At 40.3% G+C, this 20,507-nt stretch overlaps 2 protein-coding genes across 2 annotated transcripts in view; one reads left to right on the top strand and one right to left on the bottom strand.

The window, feature by feature from the left end:
- Cep290 (Centrosomal protein 290kDa) overlaps positions 1–20,507 on the top strand; it is a 171,917-nt gene that overhangs the window by 3,179 nt on the left and 148,231 nt on the right. Inside the window, exons 13-23 of the mRNA XM_076317921.1 lie at positions 19–1,362; positions 2,012–2,309; positions 2,542–3,689; positions 4,488–4,686; positions 4,778–4,998; positions 5,089–5,236; positions 5,595–5,990; positions 7,064–7,230; positions 7,874–8,072; positions 8,151–8,411; positions 8,504–8,588. Coding sequence (XP_076174036.1) covers positions 19–1,362; positions 2,012–2,309; positions 2,542–3,689; positions 4,488–4,686; positions 4,778–4,998; positions 5,089–5,236; positions 5,595–5,990; positions 7,064–7,230; positions 7,874–8,072; positions 8,151–8,411; positions 8,504–8,578 — 4,456 coding nt within the window. The 3' untranslated portion in view covers positions 8,579–8,588. The remainder of the gene's footprint in view (positions 1–18; positions 1,363–2,011; positions 2,310–2,541; positions 3,690–4,487; positions 4,687–4,777; positions 4,999–5,088; positions 5,237–5,594; positions 5,991–7,063; positions 7,231–7,873; positions 8,073–8,150; positions 8,412–8,503; positions 8,589–20,507) is intronic.
- Positions 8,237–14,398, bottom strand: Eh (Eclosion hormone). Its single transcript, XM_076317920.1, has 3 exons — positions 14,359–14,398; positions 9,888–9,983; positions 8,237–9,256 (listed from the first exon to the last, which is right to left on the bottom strand). The coding sequence occupies exons 2-3, from the start codon at positions 9,979–9,981 to the stop codon at positions 9,090–9,092; spliced, it is 261 nt and encodes an 86-aa protein (XP_076174035.1). The 5' UTR covers positions 9,982–9,983; positions 14,359–14,398; the 3' UTR covers positions 8,237–9,089.

The raw sequence follows: 20,507 nt of genomic DNA, 5'->3' as shown, positions 1-20,507 counted from the left end.
TAAGAAAAATGATTGCAGAAAGGAGCTGCAGAGAAAGGACAAGGTGTTTCAGACACTGGCCTTGAACAGAAACATGGACATCGAGAGATTGTACGCGGAAGAGTCCGATGGCGAAAAAACGGCGATGTGTCTCACCGAGATGAAAAGGTTGCAAGAAGCGTACTCGAACGAGGCGGACGAGTGGGAGAACCAGAAGGACTCGTTGATGCGACAAAACGACGAACTGCGGACGGAGATCGAGAAGTTGAAGTTGCAGCTCGAAGTTTACGAGCAGAGCTCGAAGATTTTAGAGCAGAGCGAGGACGAGGTACGAAAGGCTTTCGCTGTCAAAGTTAAGGAGTACGCGGAATCCGCCGGCGAGGTCCTCGTCGCGAACAGGAAGAACGCTGTACTGCGTCAGTTGTTGAACAAAGAAGCTACGAAAGCGTATCGTGACCAAAAAGAGGCAATAAAGAACGAGACGTACTTGAGAAGAGCGCACGCCGACGCGAACAAGCACAACGCGATTCTCGAGCGGGAGATTTCAACGCTGCAAAGTAACTTGGCCAATTCGATCAGCAGGACAATGTACGACGAACTGAAGGAGAAGCACGACGAGATGTGCGTACGGTTTCGCGATCTGCTCGAGAAAAACGTGACGTCGCGAAACGATAACACGGAGACGCAGACATTGAGAAAGGAATTGGAATCACTGAGGCAAGAGAAGAACCAACTGACGGAATTGTTGCAGAGAGATTTCAGTTGCGCGAGCGAGGAGGACTTGGCGCGTCAGTTGAAAGAAGCAAAGGTCAACGAGTTGCACGAGAAGCAACGGGCCGAGCATGTGACCAGCTTGCACGAAATCTTGCAGGGTCAGTTGTCCAAGTGCGAGGAGAACGTGAAAGAAATGGCTGCCGCCAAGTGCGAACTGCAGGAGGAGTTGATCGTCTTTCACAAGAGACTATCGAGAGACATCTGTTTCGAGAAGATCGAGCCAGTGGACGATAATAAAATGCAGGAATTGAAAGAGAACAACGCCGAGTTGAAGATGGCGAACGAGAAATTGACGAAGTTGCTGCAGATCGCTCAAGAGGAGGCTGAACGACAGTATTCGTTGAACACGTTGAAGACAATGGAGTTGGACAGTCTGAGGCATCAGATTTTGGATTTGCAGGCCGCCAGCGAAGACAAAGCGACGATTTCGAGGTTGGACTTCGAACTGGCGGGCAGAAAAATGTCGGAAATGGAGCTGAACGCTCGGAATACTAGACTGGAGAACGAGGTGTCCTGTTTGCAGGAGGAGCTCGACAAGTCGAGGACTACGTGCGAAGGATTGCGAGCTTACGCGCAAGATTGTCGTAAACAATGCGAAACACGTTGCAGGTGAAATTATTTTTGCCAACTGGGTTCTTCTTCCCTAGCGGCAATTCGTGAAACTGAAACCGTGCACGGTGAGATCATCCAGTTAAATGTTTTAATACTTGTTTTCGAATTGGGAATGTTTAATTATACGTGCGAACAATTCGATGAAATACAGCTTCAAAATATGAACGTGTTGCTCGAAGTAACAACTAAATCGTCATTTAAAGAATTCAAGATTACCTTAAATGTACCTTAAACAATTATAGACAAATAGAGCAGTCTTGGTGCAATATTATTATGCAATGATTAAAATTTTAATATCTAAGAGCGTGTAACATAGCAATGTTATTGAACTCATAATAATTTTATAAAAGAATTAGAGGAAAGTCAAATCAATCGGTTTGCAATGATTATCTGTAATAATAGATTAGAAAAGTTTTTCTTAAAAAAATTAAATTTTGAATTATTGTTTCAAATTATCGTACGAAAATTATTCTATTTCTTTATGAATTTTTGAAGGTTGTTTCAAGGTCGTCCTTGATTCTCGAACGTATATGTATGTACATTTTTTAAATTAATGCTTCAAACGTCGTAGTTTACCGCTTGGGAAGATTCAATTTTTGTTTCTATTATAGGAACCCGCACCTTAATAATTAGGACTTATTTGCAGAACGTACGTAGGTGTTATAGAGTTTTTACAGAATCAGTATGCAGGTTCCAGTTCGCTCAGTGCTTTAGATAGAATAATATCGTTATCCTTGAAATTGAGGGACGAGCGACAGAATATTGATTCTGAGTTAAAAAACGCAAAAGATTGCCACGAAAGTGCCAAGTTGCAACAAGAAGTGTTAACCAATCGTCTGCAGATTGTCGAAAGCTTGAAGGATATTTTAGAACAACAGATCGGAAGTAACAACGTCCAGGATATTGTGCAGCGTTTTTCGGAATATTCGCAGTACACGTTAAACGTACGTTCACTCTCTAAATAATAATTCTCGATCGTAAAAATTATCATTAACCCGGTTCAATCTACTTGATCTGAAACGATTCTCAATTTTCTCGCGAATACGATGTATCATTCTACGATAGCATGTGAAACTCCTTCGAGAGCAAGTGGATTCGAACAACAGGATCGAAGGTTACATGTTTCTCGAACAAAAATTTCTACAACTTTTTATAACATTGATGATCATTAACCAGGAGTTCAAGTACAAACGAAAAATCACCCAACTGGAGTACGAGTTACAAATCGCCAATAACAAACTCGTGGAGTACGAGTCGGTCACATCGAACATGGAACATGACATGATACAACTTCAGAAGATCTGGACCAAAGGGCAGGACCAAGAAGCGAAAGTTGACACGCGGAACACGGGAACGAGTCCGGTGTCCCTTGAAAATAAACACGAATCGGTCCAAGCGACCACGTTGACCCAATCCTGGGAAATACAAACCGATCCGTATACATGTTGCCTGGATAAGAAGGACACGAGCGAAGTTGAGGTCCAGACTGCCTCACCGTTGGGAAAAATGGGGCTAGAAGGAGAATCAGCTTCGTGGGAGAAGAAAATCGAACAGACCAAAGGAACGGAACACAAGGACGTAGAAATAGAGCAAGAAGATAAACTAATGGAGCCCGAGCAAGGAGGACGGACAATGGAGGAGGATAGAGAGACGGAGAAGAACAGGGAACACGAGCTGTCCTTGCTTCGCGAGCAATTAAGTCAGACTTTAAAACTCGCCTCCGAACGGACCGCGACATTAGTCAAGTACGAATCGCAGATAGCGGAGTACCAAAGGAGGACGGAGGTATTGAGCAAAACGATAGAAAACAAGGATTCGCAATTAACCGAGAAGGAAAAACTGTTGGAGGAGTGCAGGCTCTCTCAGTTGCAGCAACCGAGCGTCGACAGCAGCGACAAACTTGCCCTGAAGTCGACGATAAACAGTTTACAGAAACTTGTCGGTCAGAAGGAGGAGACCATAGTCAGGTATCAGAATCTACTGAAGGAGGACAGAGACGAGCACAGCAAAGCCGCTGCTCGGCTGCAGGAAGAGATCAAGAGTTTGCACGTACGTGTACAGTCGATGCGGAACGAGGAACGCAAGAACGCGCGACAAAGTAGCGAAGCGACCCCCGATCCGGACAATTTCACGGCTGACAAAGCGGAGGAGGTCGTGGTGAAAATTGTCGCCAAGAATAACGCGATGCAAGCCGAGGAGGTGGCGAGACTTCACGAAAAAGTCTCGAACCTGGAGGCGGATCTGAACATCACCAAAGAGTTGAGCGATCGCTGGCATCTGTTAGCCGACGAGAGACTGAAACACATGGATCGTATGAGGGAAAGGTGAGTCGACGAGGAACGACCTTCGGAGCGCAGGATCTTCCATTTGTCAGAAACAATTTCATCCTGCCTTGGGCGAAACCCGAGTCACAAACCGAGTCAGTTTCGGTTTATTTATTATGGGCGATTTTTATCGTACGCGAGGTGAAATTTCTTTTACCGATACGTTTTCAGATTCGTCGTACGTTCGCGAAAGTGTTGGAAACGAATAGGCGATGTTCTCCCGATTAAAATGAGTCCAAACACGACCGGACTACTTCTAATTCCACGTTGTCCCAGTGGTTCTCAAACCGAGCGCCACGGGATATTTCAAATTTCTTTTTAGGAGGAACACCTACGAACGTTAAAACACCCACGTAGAGATCTCGTATTTTCCAACAACCGACGTTTTCGAAACGTTAAATCGTTCGTATTTAATTATTTAAAAAACCGAAAAATTAATCCAACTTTTGGTTCACTGGAGTCTCCAAGAAGTTACCGAGTGATCGAAACCGAGATAAATAAAACCGCTCGGCTATTAAAGCCACCGAAAATAGAGGAACGTTGAGAACCCCTGCTCCGTTCGAATCGTTTTCGAAAAATTGATCACGTAAGATTAAAAATAGTCCGAATCTGGTCGTGTTTGGACTCGTTTTCATCGGGAGGACTTTGCCCGTTTATTGGCGACACTTTCGCGAAGATGCAACGAAAAATGTCTCGCTCGTCCGAACTCAGCCTCGGTTAAAGAATATGGAAAGGAACACGCCTCTATTTGGCCTCTCGCGAGCGGAACTGTTAAAGTAAACGCTTCTTACTCGGCAGACTCGAGGAACAGCACAAAAGCGAACTGGAGAGTTACCGTGGGGAGCTGAAAAAGTGGCAAACCGAGGTTGACATGCTACGGAAACAGTTGGCCGAGAATCGTATGCTGCTCACGAAAGGGAACATTTCGTTGATGAAGGAGCTGCAGGAGAAGGACGACAAAATTCACGAGCTCGGTCTTGCCTGCCAGCAACTACAGGTACCTATCCGTGGGGAGTAAAAAAACTGAAGTACTCTCAGAGCACGGTAGCCTTACAAAGTTGAACTCTCTTTGTTGTTACCGTACCCAGAACGAAGTCGAATTGATGGAGTCGGCGAGCAGGTCTCAACGAGCCTTAACTCACAACGAGTCGGAAAGGAAGACGCACGAAATCACGTTGGCGTTCAATCGCGACCAGTCGCAGCAACAATCGCAGACGGACGTCGCTCGTAAACAATTGCAATCGTTGCTGGAGAAGGAGAAAACGTACAAACACGAGATCTCCGAGTTGAAGCAACAATTGAGTCGCAGGTTGGGAAAATATTATTTTTCACCCGCTTGGTACTTGGTTTTGCACTGTTCGAACGAAACCACGTTCGCGATCGATCGTTCTTGTCGCAGATACATGGCTGTGAAGTCGCAGGAGAAGAAAGCCTCGCAGCGCGAAACTCAGCTCGAGCGTAAAGTGAAAAGTTTGGAAGAGGAGCTGGAGAAGGCGCGAGTTCAACTGGATCGGGAATATTTGGCACAGGAAACGAAGAGAGCCAAGGTAATGCGGAAGATATCCGCTCGACATATGACAATTTATATACAGGGTGTCTGACAACCATGGTACATCGGAACACGTGTCATTCAGACCCGTAGTATCTCTCTGAATCGTGGACGAAGACTTAACTGGCTAATAGAACTCGCGAAACAAATGAAAAGGTGTTCTCGATGAACACGATCGGAAATTAATTTTTCTTATTTTGCGTGTTCGTTACACGATTGTGTATAAAACGAATACACCGCACGATCGTGCAAAGAATACACCTGTCTGTATAAAGAATTTTTCCATTTGTACATCCGGGCTCTGTTATCCAGTTAGGCGTTGGGTAAGTGAAATGATGAATAAATACTTGGCGCAGACCGCGGAGGAACTTTCCCTGTGGGAGAAACAAAAGAAGTGGCAACAAACCGCCGAAAAGTTGAAGGAGAAGCTCAAGGAGAAAACGGACGAGTACACGAAATTGCTTTCAAGTTACGACAAACTTCGTTCGGTGGTGATGTCCATGGAGAGGGAGAAATGGTACTTGAAAAGCAAACTGAAAACGGAGAACAGCACCGTGGCCGGGTGTTTGTCCGCTAGACCTATGACGACCACCCAACAGAGCGTCACCGAGGAGTTGCAAAAGGAGTGTCAGGCGTTACGAGAACGTACCAAGGAGTTAACGGATCGATTGGAGAACGAAGAAAACGATAAACTCCTGTTGAAAATCGAGGAACAAAGGAGACGCATCGCTGCCTTAGAACACGTTTCTCAGGTCAGTCACTGGCACGACGATCTTAATCTGTTCTCACCGGAGCCGAGTTCTAGGGCTGGGACTATATTTAAATACTTGACGAGTATTCCACGGAGAATGAGTGTCCTTTCTCGGGGAAGTCCCGCGGCCTCGACGAAGGTCGAACACAGTGACGCATCCGTCTGTACCTGACTCAGTAGTTGTGCTCCAGGAAGGAGTCGATGTACTGCGAAGTGCTATAAAGAATGCCCCTGAATGATGTTCACCATGCAAGAGTAATCGATATTGGGTTGTTTGGAGAGTTGTTTCGTTTTTTTTTTTTTTTTTTTTTTTGTGAAAATGAAACACGATTTTTTTAGAGCGTATAAATATTTTATTGAATTATATTTATTCTCCATTTTGGAAAACGAAACGATTTTCTGAACAACCCAATAGCAACGTATTAATTACCACTTTGTACGATACCTGGTACGAAATGGCAAGTAGAGAAATAAGGTTTTTCTCTTTTTCTTCAATTTTGATTGCTAAATTCCATCCAGATGCATCCTTTCCAGCTCTCGAGTATGTGTGCTTCTCTACGTGATAAGATAGTGTATAAGAATAAGTGGAAAAGGTCCCCCCACTTCGAGGAAGATCTTTCATTCTCCGTACAGTACTCGAACGTTACGAATAAATTTCGAATATTATTCCTCGAGTTATTTATATACTTTTTTCTGGTAGCTGGACTATCAAATCTGAGTGAAATATATTTTGTATATATTTATAATATTTCTATAGTTGTAAATGTTTCTTATAAACCCCGAACGTGGTTTAATTTATTTTATAATACGACCGAAACGAGTTTCACTTTATTTTACGATCTATACGTACTTCTCGACGGGTAAATTTAATTGTAATTTATTCGTTAATGTTCGAAGCGAGAAGTGTAGTCAATCTGATGAAAATCAATGTACGAGAGAGTAATGAATAATAATATTCCAATAGATCGAAATACAATGAATATTCCCAGCCCTGAGTTTCGACAGTGGTCTCGGTTTGGCAAAATTGATTTCAGTCAATCGACTCTGGTTTTAATTTAAACGAACGTATCGTAGGGCAACAGCTGCGCGGCGATTCAGTTAGAAAAATTGGAAATGACCAAGGACATCCTCGAGAAAATGAATCTAGCGTTGGAGAGCGAGAATTTCGAGCTACGACTCGAATTGGAAAAGGAAAAGGCGGACGTGCCGAGATTGCGCGAGAAAGTCGAGCACTTGGAGAAGTAGGTGCTTTAATAAATCGATTAAGATTAACTGCGTGTATAGTGGAGAGCAACACTGTGGATCAAATATTTTCACTCGTCCCACAACTTGTTGGCACGCGCCAGTTCCTCGTCGGTCACGACAGTGTCTCTCAACTTGCGTTTCGCGTTGGACATTTTTTCAAATCGTTAACCAGTAAATAAAATCTACTTAGAAATAATATCGTTTCGTCTTACGAATCTTCTATCGCAAGAAACTTTGATAACACATTGTCGAGCACTTTGCCCAACTATGAAAAAAACTTAATGGAAAATTAATCGTCGCAATTCAAAGTCAAACTTTTCTATCATTCTATCACCTTTCTGAAACTTTTATACTCATCTGTTCAGTAGTAAGTTACGAACAACCTTCTTTCAAACGCGTACAACTTCGTCGATCTCGGGAATTCGGTATTTTTTCGTAGAAATATTTTCAAAGTATACTTGGCTTGAAATAAAAAACAAAAGTATCAATATTTCGTTCCGGACTCCAGTCAGACCCTTGAGAAAGAAATTTACCATCCAATATTACACTCTCAATTTTCTATCAAACTTTTCAAACGTGAATCTATCTCTGTAGATCCTAATCGTTGTATTTCCTCAAATTTTTCTTTTCGTTCTCCAGATACGTGGAGCTACTGAAGGCAGAAAAATTATCAGATTCGGCCCGATTATCCGACAAAGACGTCCAAGACCACGGTCCGAGAAAGTCCACCCTGGAAATGGAGAAGACGATTTTCACACTGAAACGAATCATCGAGAAACTGCTGACGGAGAACAAACGGTTGAGGATCGGCACGAAAAAAACGAGTCTCGCGTATCAGGTGAGAGCACGGTGTTGCTGGTTCGCGCGTGCACCAGTCGTTCCCACGAGTTAACGTTTCGTTAATTCCCATGTGCAGGGCAAGTTCTCGGCCAGACAGGACGAGAACGCGACGCGGAGACAATACGAGGAGGCTAGGAAACGCGTGGTGGCGTTGGAGACGGATTTGCAGCTGGCCGAGCAGAGATTAGCCGCGTACGAGAAATCGCAAACGGAGGACGACAACAACGGTGAGATGAGGGCGTTGAAGATGCAATTGAACCACAAATCGGAGCTCTTGGACAAAGTGAAACATTTATTATCGAGGGCGGCCTTGAACGAAAAGAGTCTTCGGCAGCGTGTAAATATAACTCGTTTAGCAATTAAAAAAAAATAAAAAAGAACAATACAATCGTAAGGAACAACACAGTACGAAGCTCGTGTGGTTTTCAGGTACAGCAACTGGAGTCGAGGCAAGCGTTGTCCGTGATACCGGAGTGCTACGTAACGCCCGCCGTCACGGAGTGATCGTCATCGGGTGAGTGAAAAATCTTCTCCTGTGTTCCTCGACCGACGAACGATCGCACCAGATAGAGATCGTCTCTTGTATTCTTTCCTTTTCACGCGACGTTACGACCGATACCTTCAGTTCGGTCGGTGTCGTGTAATACTTTGTACTTGAAAATATCGTTTCCTCGCGTTCACGCGGGCTGTAAACATCGGAGTAACCGCGTCCTCGTCTCGAGAATGACGCGTCTTCATCGCGTTTGCAGCTGTTCGGTGATCGTTGCTAGTCCAGAATCTTCTGGACGCTCAGATTCGATAAGGTAAGTGATAAAAGTACCTTGTGCGTCTATTATTTCCTGGAACTCGAGTCGAGAGTCGTCGAACGAAAGAAATGATGCTCTGAATGGCCATAACTCGCGCCAGGTTACCCTAACTGAAGTACTCTCTGGGAATTTAGGCGGGACGCATACTTTGGGCGGGTTTTAACGTATTTGCGATGCAAACTGGTTCGCCAGGAACTGAACCTGGACGTCTAGTAGTCGCTGTCGAGTTCTTGGAGGAACGGTTGAATCGAAACCTCATCCTCGCAGTCGGGGATGAGCTTTCCTTTGTACTTGACGCAGGAATCGGCGCACTTCTGTCCCAGAAAGTACGGCCCGAACATTTTCTTGCACTGGGCGCAGTTCCTTATGCAAACGCCTGGGGATCACGACGAAGAATTTTGTTAGAGATTGTTCATCCAGTCAGTGTGTATATTGTATTACAGGTGTTATTGTATCGATGTTAACCCTTCAAGTTGTTATCAATTTTACCAGTCAGTACGAACGTTTTTGTAACCTTTTTTTTATTACGAAATTATTGTTTGAATATTCTGGTAGGTGGAAGTCATTGAATTTGGACTAAATTGTATTTTTATGTGAGAAATTAAATATTCTTGCGGAAAACTTACAAGGAAACAATATCAAACGTAACATTTCGAGAGTTTTGCATTTCATCTAGTCAGAGAATTTTTTCGAATAATTTTCTATGTCTCATTGAACGAAATATACTCCTCTGTTGTATATCGTATTTTATTAATGCGACAGAAGTGTTGTTTTTTTTTTTTAGAAAATTTTTTTTAGAATTCTACGATCTCTTGCGTAGAAATTCCTTTTTTTTTCTATATAATGGAGATGAAGGCACTTTTCAAATTTGGTAACCGATTAAGTCAACTCTCTTCTACTACATTTTGCATTTTACCTACACACCTTACTGGAACAGTGTTTTATTTCATTTGATTCGAAGGGTCAACTTTTTATATCAATTGTTGTGAACAGAATTGCAAACTTACCAATGGCTCGTTCGATAGGCGTACCGCTGGCGAGCATAATGATCGTAGCTGAGACTACGAGAAGAGCCAATAATACGCGAACAGATGGGTTCATGGCTGAAACAAACACGGGATAAAGATCCATTGGTTAATTATTCGATTAAATTAGTTTTTCCAAGGAAACAGTCCCATTCCAATGGCTCGACAATTTTAATATAGGTCATTAACGAACCTTTCGTTCTAATTAAATTGCAGTACCTAAAATCTCCAATGTACTTCCCATTCTCCTATTCTGAATACTCACAGGAGTAAAGAATAGGAAAATATAGGAATATCGCAAGATATCCTTGTATCGATCACAGTACAAGAGTCCAGGAGCTCAAAAGGTATCACCAGTACCGAAGGATAGAAAAAGAATTCTGACTCGACATAGGAATATCACAAGGATATCACAGAGGAATATCAAACAAGAGTAAAGGACAGGAAGACATAGGAATATCAAACAAGAGTAAAGGACAGAAAGACATAGGAATATCAAACAAGAGTAAAAGACAGAAAGACATAGGAATATCACAAGATATCCTTGTATCGATCACAGTAGAAGGTACAAGTATAAAATGCAAAGGTACCACCAGTATCGAAGGACAGAAAAAGAATTCTGACTCGACATAGGAATATCACAAGGACATCACAGAGGAATATCAAGCTCTCCAGGAGCTCAAAAGGTACCACCTGCACCAAAATAAAGAAAAAGAATTCTGACTCGACATAGGAATATCACAAGGATATCACAGAGTAATATCAAACACGAGTAAAGGACAGAAAGACATAGGAATATCGCAAGATATCCTTGTATCGATCACAGTACAAGAATCCATAATCTCAAAAGGTACCACCTGCACCGAAATACAGAAAAAGAATTCAGACTCGACATAGGAATATCACAAGGATATCACAGAAGAATATCAAACACGAGTAAAGGACAGAAAGACATAGTAATATCACAAGATATCCTACTACTCCGAATTCACGGAGCATCCTACCACTCCAGATTCATTTTTCAAACGATTGGACCACTTTTGTAATTCAAAGACATGCATGGTTCACCGGTCCGTGTCACAAGAGAATAGTCGAAAAAACGCGAGATACCGTCTCCACCGAGTGGCAGAGAAGAAAAAATTCACCTGTAAGTTTCCAAGCGCAACGCGAATCCTAGCGAAGGTAGGAGGTAACAGGATACGCGGTATCCGACGTTCGCTAGCCTCTGGCGGGATGCACGCGGCTTGCATCGGTATCGTGTTCACTTTCCTCGATTAATTACCGGTCTCTCGGGCGGCTCGGCGATAAGGAAGACAGAGAGAACGGGCCGGTGGGGCGAGAGAGACGCCGAGAGAAATCCATGAACTTTCAGGGATAACTCGGACGTCGAAGTCGCCGAGGCGATACGCGTTCGGTGCACCGGACCCGATCGCGATTGGTCGTCGGGACGAACGCTTAATAACCACCGACGGTGCGAAAGTGTTGCTTCCTTAACGAGCCCGAAATTATCGTACCACGTTCCCTCGAACCGTCGATATTTATCCCGCGAGCGGGCGTCCCTCCGCTTTGTCCCGCTCCGGGCCCCTGCCGCGCGACTACCGTGGTCCTCGCTGTTCCTTTTCCTTTCCTTTCTTTTTTTTTTACTTCTGCTCGTGCGTATTGCCTCTTTTTTTTTTTCTCCGGTTTTTTTTTTCTTCTCTCCGACGTACAATTTGCTTATTATTTTTGTTCTCTTGTGTATACGTTTTGCTTATTATTTTTGTTCTCTTGGGAGTACGCTTTGCTTATTATTTTTGTATTCTTGGGAGTACGTTTCGCTTATTATTTTTGTTCTCTTGTGTGTACGTTTTGCTTATTATTCTTGTTTCTTTCCTCTCTCTACACAATTACAAAGTGTGTAGATTCGATTTATTTTCAAATTTCTTCTCTCGTATGTAAATTTCGTTTACTATTATTCTTTCGTGGGAAGATTTAGTTTATTATTTTTTTTTCGTACGTAAATTTTGTTTAGTTCTTTTCTTCCATGCGTAAATTTTGTTTAGTTCTTCTCTCCCATGCGTAAATTTTCTTTACTTTTTCTCTTCCGTGCGTAAATTTTATTTATATTTTTCTTTTATGCGTAAATTTTATTTATATTTTTCTTTCATGCGTAAATTTTGTACAGTTTCCTTCTCCCACGCGTAAACACTGTTTACTTCTTTTTCTCCTCCTCTCTCGCGCGCACGTATCGCTTACGTTTCTCTCTTCTCTCGCGCGTGAATTATTTCGTTTCAATGTTTTTTTTTTTCCTTTCCGCGTGTAAATTTCGTTTATTTTTCCCACGTTTTCTTCTCTCTCTTGTCCACGTTTCCGTTTGTTAATTTCACTCGTCCCCTCTCGTGTTTTCCCGTAAGTTTCGCTCGTTCTCGTCTCTCTCTTTCGCTCTGTATCTTTCGCTTTTAATATATTTCTTTTTTCCATTACCTTTTCGTTTCCGTACACACACCGATCACTTATAACCGGAATCCCCCCGGATCGTCGCCGCTTCCGCGTTCTCCTTAACGGCCACATTGTGAACGTATAAAAGATAATAAATACGGATGGAAGGTGTCTCTTTATCCGTGCAACCGCGTCTCGCCCCGTCACCCGCCTCTCTCGCCCGCGACTACTCCAGGAAGCACTTGGAGAGTCAAGACCAAGGATCGATCGATCGTTACGGGCCCCGCGATCCACCAGCGCGCAAACATAGTCGTCGTCGAGGATCAACGGACCTGGATGTAACTGACCCGATCACAGGGGTCACGAGTTCGACTTTGACCATCCTCTCCCGGAGATCATCGATCGTTCATGGTTGTCGATAATTCATTAGGTGGTACACAGAGCTGGGTCAATGTGAAATTCGGAAAGTTTTTATCAGGATAGTTGGGATACTTCGTTAAACTAATCACTCGTTTCTGATACACTTCAAAATGTTTTCTCTGCTCGATGAATAAATTTGAAGAAATTTTAAGATATTTTAAGAAATTTTAAGAAATTTATTCACTCAATTGACACTTTCGAGCGTGGATCGCGGTATATTGGTATTCGTTTCTCTGGAAATGTACTTTTTGATCGATAAATAAATTTTGAAATATTTTTCGACTCGATCGACACTTTCGAGGGTAGAATTTTCTTATGTATTTTGTAGCAAGGGTTTCAGTTAATGAAATATAGAAAAAATAATGTACGGTTTATGAAAATTTCTATGTCCATGGTGTCTTTAAGAATTTTTTATCGTTTCCCATGGATTTACGCGGTGATTGTCCGACTCTGTCAGATTTCTCGATTTTAAAACGATAATAATTAATCTAGAACCGTTCGATTGTTCTTATCGAACGGAATTTCAAGTGTGTTTCAAATTTTCGACTTACGAAGAACTTGGAAGAATTCGAATTTTCGAAGAAAAAGGATCTGATCGGGATGTGGGGAAATTATGGAAAGAATCAAAAAGGAGTAAAAACAACGATCACGAGAAACGTGCTCATTTTTTAGAAAAGCATCTAATTCTTTTCCATCCACCCAAAGAATCACCTACCAGCAATTTTACGAGTTTGTGAACAGTTCAACGAATCATACGAACGATTCTTTTTATCAAAAGAACGAAATTAAAAAAAATTTATGCATTTACATTTTCACCGAAGCTAGTTTTCACAGAGAAATTATAAATTTCATTCTATAAGAAGAATCAACTTAAAAAAAAAAAAAACACGCTTCTATTATCGATGAATTCTAAATTTCAATTTGCTCCAAAGAATCGAATCGAAGAAACGATCTATACTTTCGTTATTTTTTCACCGAAAAGTCTGTCAATTTTCACTAGGAAGAATAATTTTTTGTTATGATGGACCGGTATGTTTATTATTTCCACGAAGAGTCTAAAATTTATATTCCCTTTTCACCGAAAGGTAGTTTGTACGAAACACTTCTTCTATCATCGACAAATTCTAAATTTCAATTTGCTCCAAAGAATCGAATTGAAGAAACAATTTATACATTCGTAATCTTTTCACCGAAAATTCTGTCAATTCTCACTACGAAGAATAATTTTCGTTACGATGGAAACGAAATTTACGTTTATATTCCCTTTTCACCGAAAGGTAGTTTATACGAAACACTTCTATCGTCGACAAATTCTAAATTTCAATTTGCTCCAAAGAATCGAATCGAAGAAACCGTCTACATATTCGTTATCTTTTCACCGAAAATTTTGTCAATTCTCACTACGAAGAATAATTTTCGTTACGATGGACCGGTATGTTTATTATTTCCACGATGAAGCAAAGTTTGGAGACACGTCGGTATAGTAGACAAGGATCGGTGACGGTTCGGGGTACTATCTCTTACTATGGAACGATCGAACTCGCCATCCTCGCAGGGAAACAGGAACACACCTGGGTGAGGTCGAACAGTTGTCACGGAGTGTATGTATATTTACCTGGTCGTTTGCGGTGCTGATCGAGCCGAGGCTGCTGGAATTGATAAAACCAGACGAGTGACACTGAGCACCGTACGATGACGGCCTTATATATCCATGGAGGCCAGATTCATCCCTCGGACGAGGGAAACCCCGCTGCCTATCTTACCTTAATTCGATTTCTTCGATTTCCTGCACTCTCGGAGCCCGTGAAACGCTACGACGGAAATTTCGATCGATCGGCAACGACTACCGACTAGAATCGCTTAAACAGGGTTGTCTTTGGCCCGGGGACTCGTCTCGGGAAACGGACGTCGACGATATTGGTATTCCCTTATCGCGAAGGAGTCACCAGGGGGGGTTTATTTCGTTTCGATTGCTCTCGGACGAAGTGTACCAGGGTGTCCGGATACTGTGGGGAATTTTTTTTTCTTAGTTTCTCTCTTTAACGAAATTGGAGTAGACTCGAAGAATTTCTGATCTATCGGTGTGTAGCTTTTCGAATCGAGTGAGATTTTTTATCCTTTCATTCGGGGAATTATCTTTTTTTGTATTTATATTTGGAGAGTTATGTTTTGTGTATTTATATTTGGAGAGTTATCTTTTGTGTATTTACATTTGGAGAATTACCTTTTGTGTATTTATATTTGGAGAATTACCTTTTGTGTATTTACATTTGGAGAATTACCTTTTGTGTATTTATATTTCAAGAGTTAGCTTTTGTGTATTTACATTTGGAGAGTTATGTTTGGGTATTTACATTTGGAGAACTACCTTTTGTGTATTTATATTTCAAGAGTTATCTTTTGTGTATTTACATTTGGAGAGTTATGTTTGGGTATTTACATTTGGAGAATTATCTTTTGTGTATTTATATTTGAAGAATTACCTTTTGTGTATTTATATTTGGAGAATTACCTTTTGTGTATTTACATTTCAAGAGTTATCTTTCGTGTATTTACATTTGGAGTGTTATGTTTGGGTATTTACATTTGGAGAATTATCCCTTGTGTATTTACATTTGGAGAATTCTCTTTTGGTGTATTTACACGAGAATGTTACATCAGCATCCTGATGCTTGTTATAATAAGGTTCCACAATAATTAATTGATTTTTATTTAATAAATCAACCGTGTCTCGTTTATACGTGGCCATTCGGTAGAGACTTACAGTTCCATAAAAACACTTTTCAGTGTTTATTATTTTTCTGAAGTCATTTTTTGCGAAAATTCGAGGTCCTCGATATCTTCTAAATTTCAAATGACGCTCTATATTGTTTTTCGATAATGTGGGGAAAGAGAGAGAAAAAGCAAGGATTGTATCGTAATACATTAATATTAAAGGTGACTTGTATATTTGAACGAAATAACGTCAAAGAGATTGCAGGAAATACCCACTTTCTGACAGTGAACGTTCGCAAGGTTAGATATGTTACTTATAGTAAATAGATGGTAATCTATTATAATACGACGGATTACGTTTCGAGCCAACGATGTATTGTGATCCAACACGTACCAGACGGTTCTCCGAGAAATCGTTTTGAAAATATTCCACCATGCTAATAAAGTCGGATATTATTTTATTTTCTTTTTTGATATTTTCTGATACTTTTGACATTATAGAAAAAATTTAAGAAAGCAAATTAATTTGATATTTGACAAATGTAAAATATAAAAAATATTTCACAATTCAGAGAATTTACATATAAGTTTTCTACATATAATTACCCATACATCTTTATCAATATTTTACACAATTTTGCATTACTCTTTACTTTCGAAGAATCTAGATAAAATACTCATACATTCTTACTGTTTTATCTCGACAAGGTGAGAAACATTTTTGGAAAACATATTTTCGAAAATTTCAGATTCTTCGCGAGATATTCCATTGTATCGATATAAAACAAACAGTAGAATGCAAAAGTATCCTTATTAAATGGATAGCCAAAAATGGCGGACGATACGAAGTGTGAGGCATTGAAAACCGTCCAACAGTATTTCACTGTTCGCTTCTCCATATTTTATTTCCAAAATATTAACAACGTACATCGGTAGAGAGTTATTTAAAAATACAATCACCTATAATTATCACGCGACTAGTTTCCAAAATGATATTAAAGTAACCATTGTTTAGTTTCGATTTTCGACGAGCGATTTTCTTTTCCATGTACCATAGATAATAAAAGGATCTGAATCTTCCACTTTGTTGCGCTTTGGTCTAGACTTTCTTGCACAGGGTACACAGTCCTCGTTTGAAAAGTTTTTGCGCGCGAGCCTGTCTCTCCGGCTTTGATCCTTTTATCGACGTCCTCATTCGACCGCGATACACGAGTTTTCTTGCTCAAGATCGCGTACAACGCGTCTTCTTTGCGTCTGGCATCCTTCCACTCGTGATTTCCTTCGGTGCTCGCGTCCTCCCGCGAATTCTTAATAACATTGTCCGTGAAACGCCATGACGGAAGTTCTGTTTCGTTTTCAGATCGCGACGAAGCACTATCTTACTCGTCACCACTGAAAATGGAGCCATAGTAAATCATCCTCCTTGTAATTCACTCTTTCCCTTGGATTTTTCGAAAAATTCTTGTCAAAAGAATGTTTTCCTTAACCCTTTCGTTTCTATATTTATCGTTACCGAAAATTTCTCTATCCTTTGCATTTATAATATATTTATCGTCACTGAAAATTTCTCTATCCTTTGAATTTCTACTATATTTATCGTCACTGAAAATTTCTCTATCCATTGCATTTCTACTATATTTATCGTCACTGAAAATTTCTCTATCCTTTGCATTTCTACTATATTTATCGTCACTGAAAATTTCTCTATCCTTTGCATTTCTACTATATTTATCGTCACTGAAAATTTCTCTATCCTTTGTATTTCTACATTTATTACCATTAAAAGATTTTTTAACCCTTGTATATCTATATGTATCCTCATAAAAATTTTTTCTATCCCTCAGATCTCTATATTTGTCCTCATGAAAATTTTCTCTATCCCTCAGATCTCTATATTTATCCTCATGAAAATTTTCTCTATCTCTTGAATTTCTGTATGTATTATTGTCAAAAGTTTCTTAAATCCTCTCGTTTCTATACTTATCATCACCGAAATTTTCTTTATCTTCTACATTTCTATATTTATCGTCATTAAAATATTCTTCAACCATTGTATTTATATATATTTATCCCGATAAAAATTCTTTCTATCTCTCAGATTTCTCTATTTATCCCAATGAAAATTTCTTCTACCTCTCAGATCTCTATAATTTGTCTATCAAAATTTGGTGTATCTCTATGTCTCGATCGAAATTTGTTCTATCCCTTAGATTTCTAGATCGTCGTCAAAACCATCTCGATCCTCTGTACTTCTATATTCATCGTTCTCTTCCTCGTCTAGATTCGTCCTCGCGAACTCATCGCCAAAATCGTTAGAACCCGAGGTCGAGAAACGATCGAAATCGTTGAAACGTTCAACAGAATCCTCTTGTTCCTCTGCCCGGTCTCTAGACGGATTATCACTTTCGGATTCATTAAAGAAACCTGGAACTCGTTTCCTGCTCCCACCGTAGATGGTCCGCGTCTCCTTTTCGAGCAGTTCCAACTTTTTCATTATCGGATCGTCCTTAAGAAATTCGTCTAAATTGAACGGCTTTCTGTACTCGTTTATATCGAAAATTATTGGCTCCGCGTGAACCATCGATGAATCTTCCTTCGATCCACGACCTTCGTTCATTCTCTTCGTTTCCGGTTCGTTCTTGAATATCGAAACGTCTCGACTCTTCTCGCCGATTGAATTCTGTTTCGAGTCTTTCGACGTTTCATCTATCGAAGATTTGGTACGATTGTCGAGATCTATGGACATCTTTGGATCGACAGGATCAATGTTTTGCTCGATCTTCTTCCTATCCGTGAGACGACGATCCTCTTTGTCCAGACTTTCTTCTCTTATGTCGGAGTAATCCGGCACGTCAACGTACGGAATCTTTTCCGGATCGTACACTGGAGTGGTTTCGTCGACGTTTTGTTGGTGCTCCTGTATGTTAATGTAGGTCTTGTTCCTTCGTTGCTCATCGATCAACGTGGGCACGAGCGAGTGATCTAGATCTACAGACACCTGTGATTTGGTGGTCTTCTCGGATTTTTCGGTCGAAGGGTTTCTGGAACTCTCGAAACTTAAGTTCGAGATGTTACTGAAATTTTCAGGATTTTCTTTCGAAAGGTTGCTGGAATTTTTTAAATCTTTTGTGGAAAGATTCTTGGAATTTTCAGAATCTTCCTTCGAAAGGTTGCTTGAATTTTTTAAATTTTTTGTGGAAATATTCTTGGAATTTTCAGAATCTTCTTTCGAAAGGTTACTTGAATTTTTTAAATTTTTTGTGGAAAGATTCTTGGAATTTTCAGAATTTTCTTTTGAAAGGTTGCTTGAATTTTTTAAATTTTTTGTGGAAAGATTCTTGGAATTTTCAGAATCTTCCTTCGAAAGGTTGCTTGAATTTTTTAAATTTTTTGTGGAAAGATTCTTGGAATTTTCAGAATTTTCTTTCGAAAGGTTGCCGGAATTTTCCAAATTTTCTGTAGAAAGATTCTTGGAATTTCCAGAACTTTCATTCGAGAGGTAATTGAAATTTTCAGAATTTTCTACGGAAAGGTTCTTAGAATTCTTAAATTTCTCGTCTGAAAGGTTCTCGAAATTCTCAGATGTTTGATTTGAAAGTTTCTTGAAATTCTCCGTATTTTTATTCGACTGGTTCTCAGAATTGTCGGAATTCCCTTTCGTAATCTTCCCGAAATTGCTAAATGTTTCGTTCAAGGGATTCTTGAAATTTCCAAAATTGTCATTCGAGTAATTTTTCGAATTTTCAGAATTTTCTTTCGAAAGGTTCTTGAAATTCTGGAATTTTCCGTTCGAGAATTTCGTGCCACTCTTCGAATCCTCGTCCGAGAAGTTCGTGGAATTCCCAAAGTTTGTGTACCACGAATCATCGTGATTTTCTCCGCTTTGGTCCGAAACTAGGTTCTTGTAAGGTTCTGGCGCAGGTTTGTTCGGATCTTCCAGTTCCGAATGATTCGTATCGTTGCATTCGGAGAGAACTGGAACGTAACCGTGTTTCCCTGATTCCCTCGAGGGGAATTCTGTTCTGAATTCTGGTCGCGATGAGTTCATCGAGCTCAAGACTCGTTTACCGAGGGCACTTTCGAAGCTTAAGTTCGCCACTTTCGTTCGATATCTATCGATTAGTTTTCCCTGTTCTTCGTAACTGAGATTCGGATGACGATAGAATTTGTCAGACGAAACGCGTGTTTCGGGACTCGCGTCATCCGATTTCTCGTCCAAGAATCGCTTCGAGCGATTAACAACGATCCCTTTCTCTTGATTATTTAACAACTTGTGTGTTTCGACGTGTTTTTTTCTGATAAAATCCACGATCGTCGCGATATTCTCTGGCGGTAAATTCAAATTCGAAGTTCTCTCAAAGTCGAACTGTTTGCTCGATCGATCGAGCACGTTCTCGATGAATGTATCGTTAAAATTATTTTGATTTATCTTTTCGTTATTTATTTGCGACCTCGATGCATTGTTGGTGGACTGCTCGTTTTTATTTGTCTCCTTTGATTCAATTCTATTTCTTTCGGTTTGTTTTTCGGGTGTCCGATTGTATCTCGAACCTGAGATGAATTTAGGTTTCGATTTGTCGATTTCAATTTTCTGAAAATTTTTAATTATTGTTAACTCCACGGTATTCGATGATTCCGACTAAATGGGATTTCGGAGTAAATTTTGGAAGGGTCAAGTTCGATGTTTTAAACTTTGATGTTGGTTTGCATCAAGAACCTTTCGAACGATTATATTTGTAATACTCGTATCGATAAAATGACATTGTAAATCGTTGGTCGATTCGAATAATTAAATGAAATAATGTTTTTAATTCTACTTAATGGTTACCTTATATGTAACGAAGAAAATCGTTACCGACTCCTGACATTAATATAAATCACCGTTTACGAGCTAGGTCGTTAATATACTTTAACAAACGATATCTTTATCGTTAATATTTTCAGGGTTACTTCGAGGCCAACTTGAGTGTTTCTAAATGCTATACCACGTTCTTTAATAGTTCGTTCGATTAGAAAACGAATTCAAGAACGTATGACAATATTCAAGGT

Source organism: Ptiloglossa arizonensis, chromosome 8, assembly GCF_051014685.1.
Source record: "Ptiloglossa arizonensis isolate GNS036 chromosome 8, iyPtiAriz1_principal, whole genome shotgun sequence".
Taxonomy (NCBI): Eukaryota; Metazoa; Arthropoda; class Insecta; order Hymenoptera; family Colletidae; genus Ptiloglossa; species Ptiloglossa arizonensis.
This window is presented reverse-complemented; position numbering and strand designations above follow the sequence as displayed.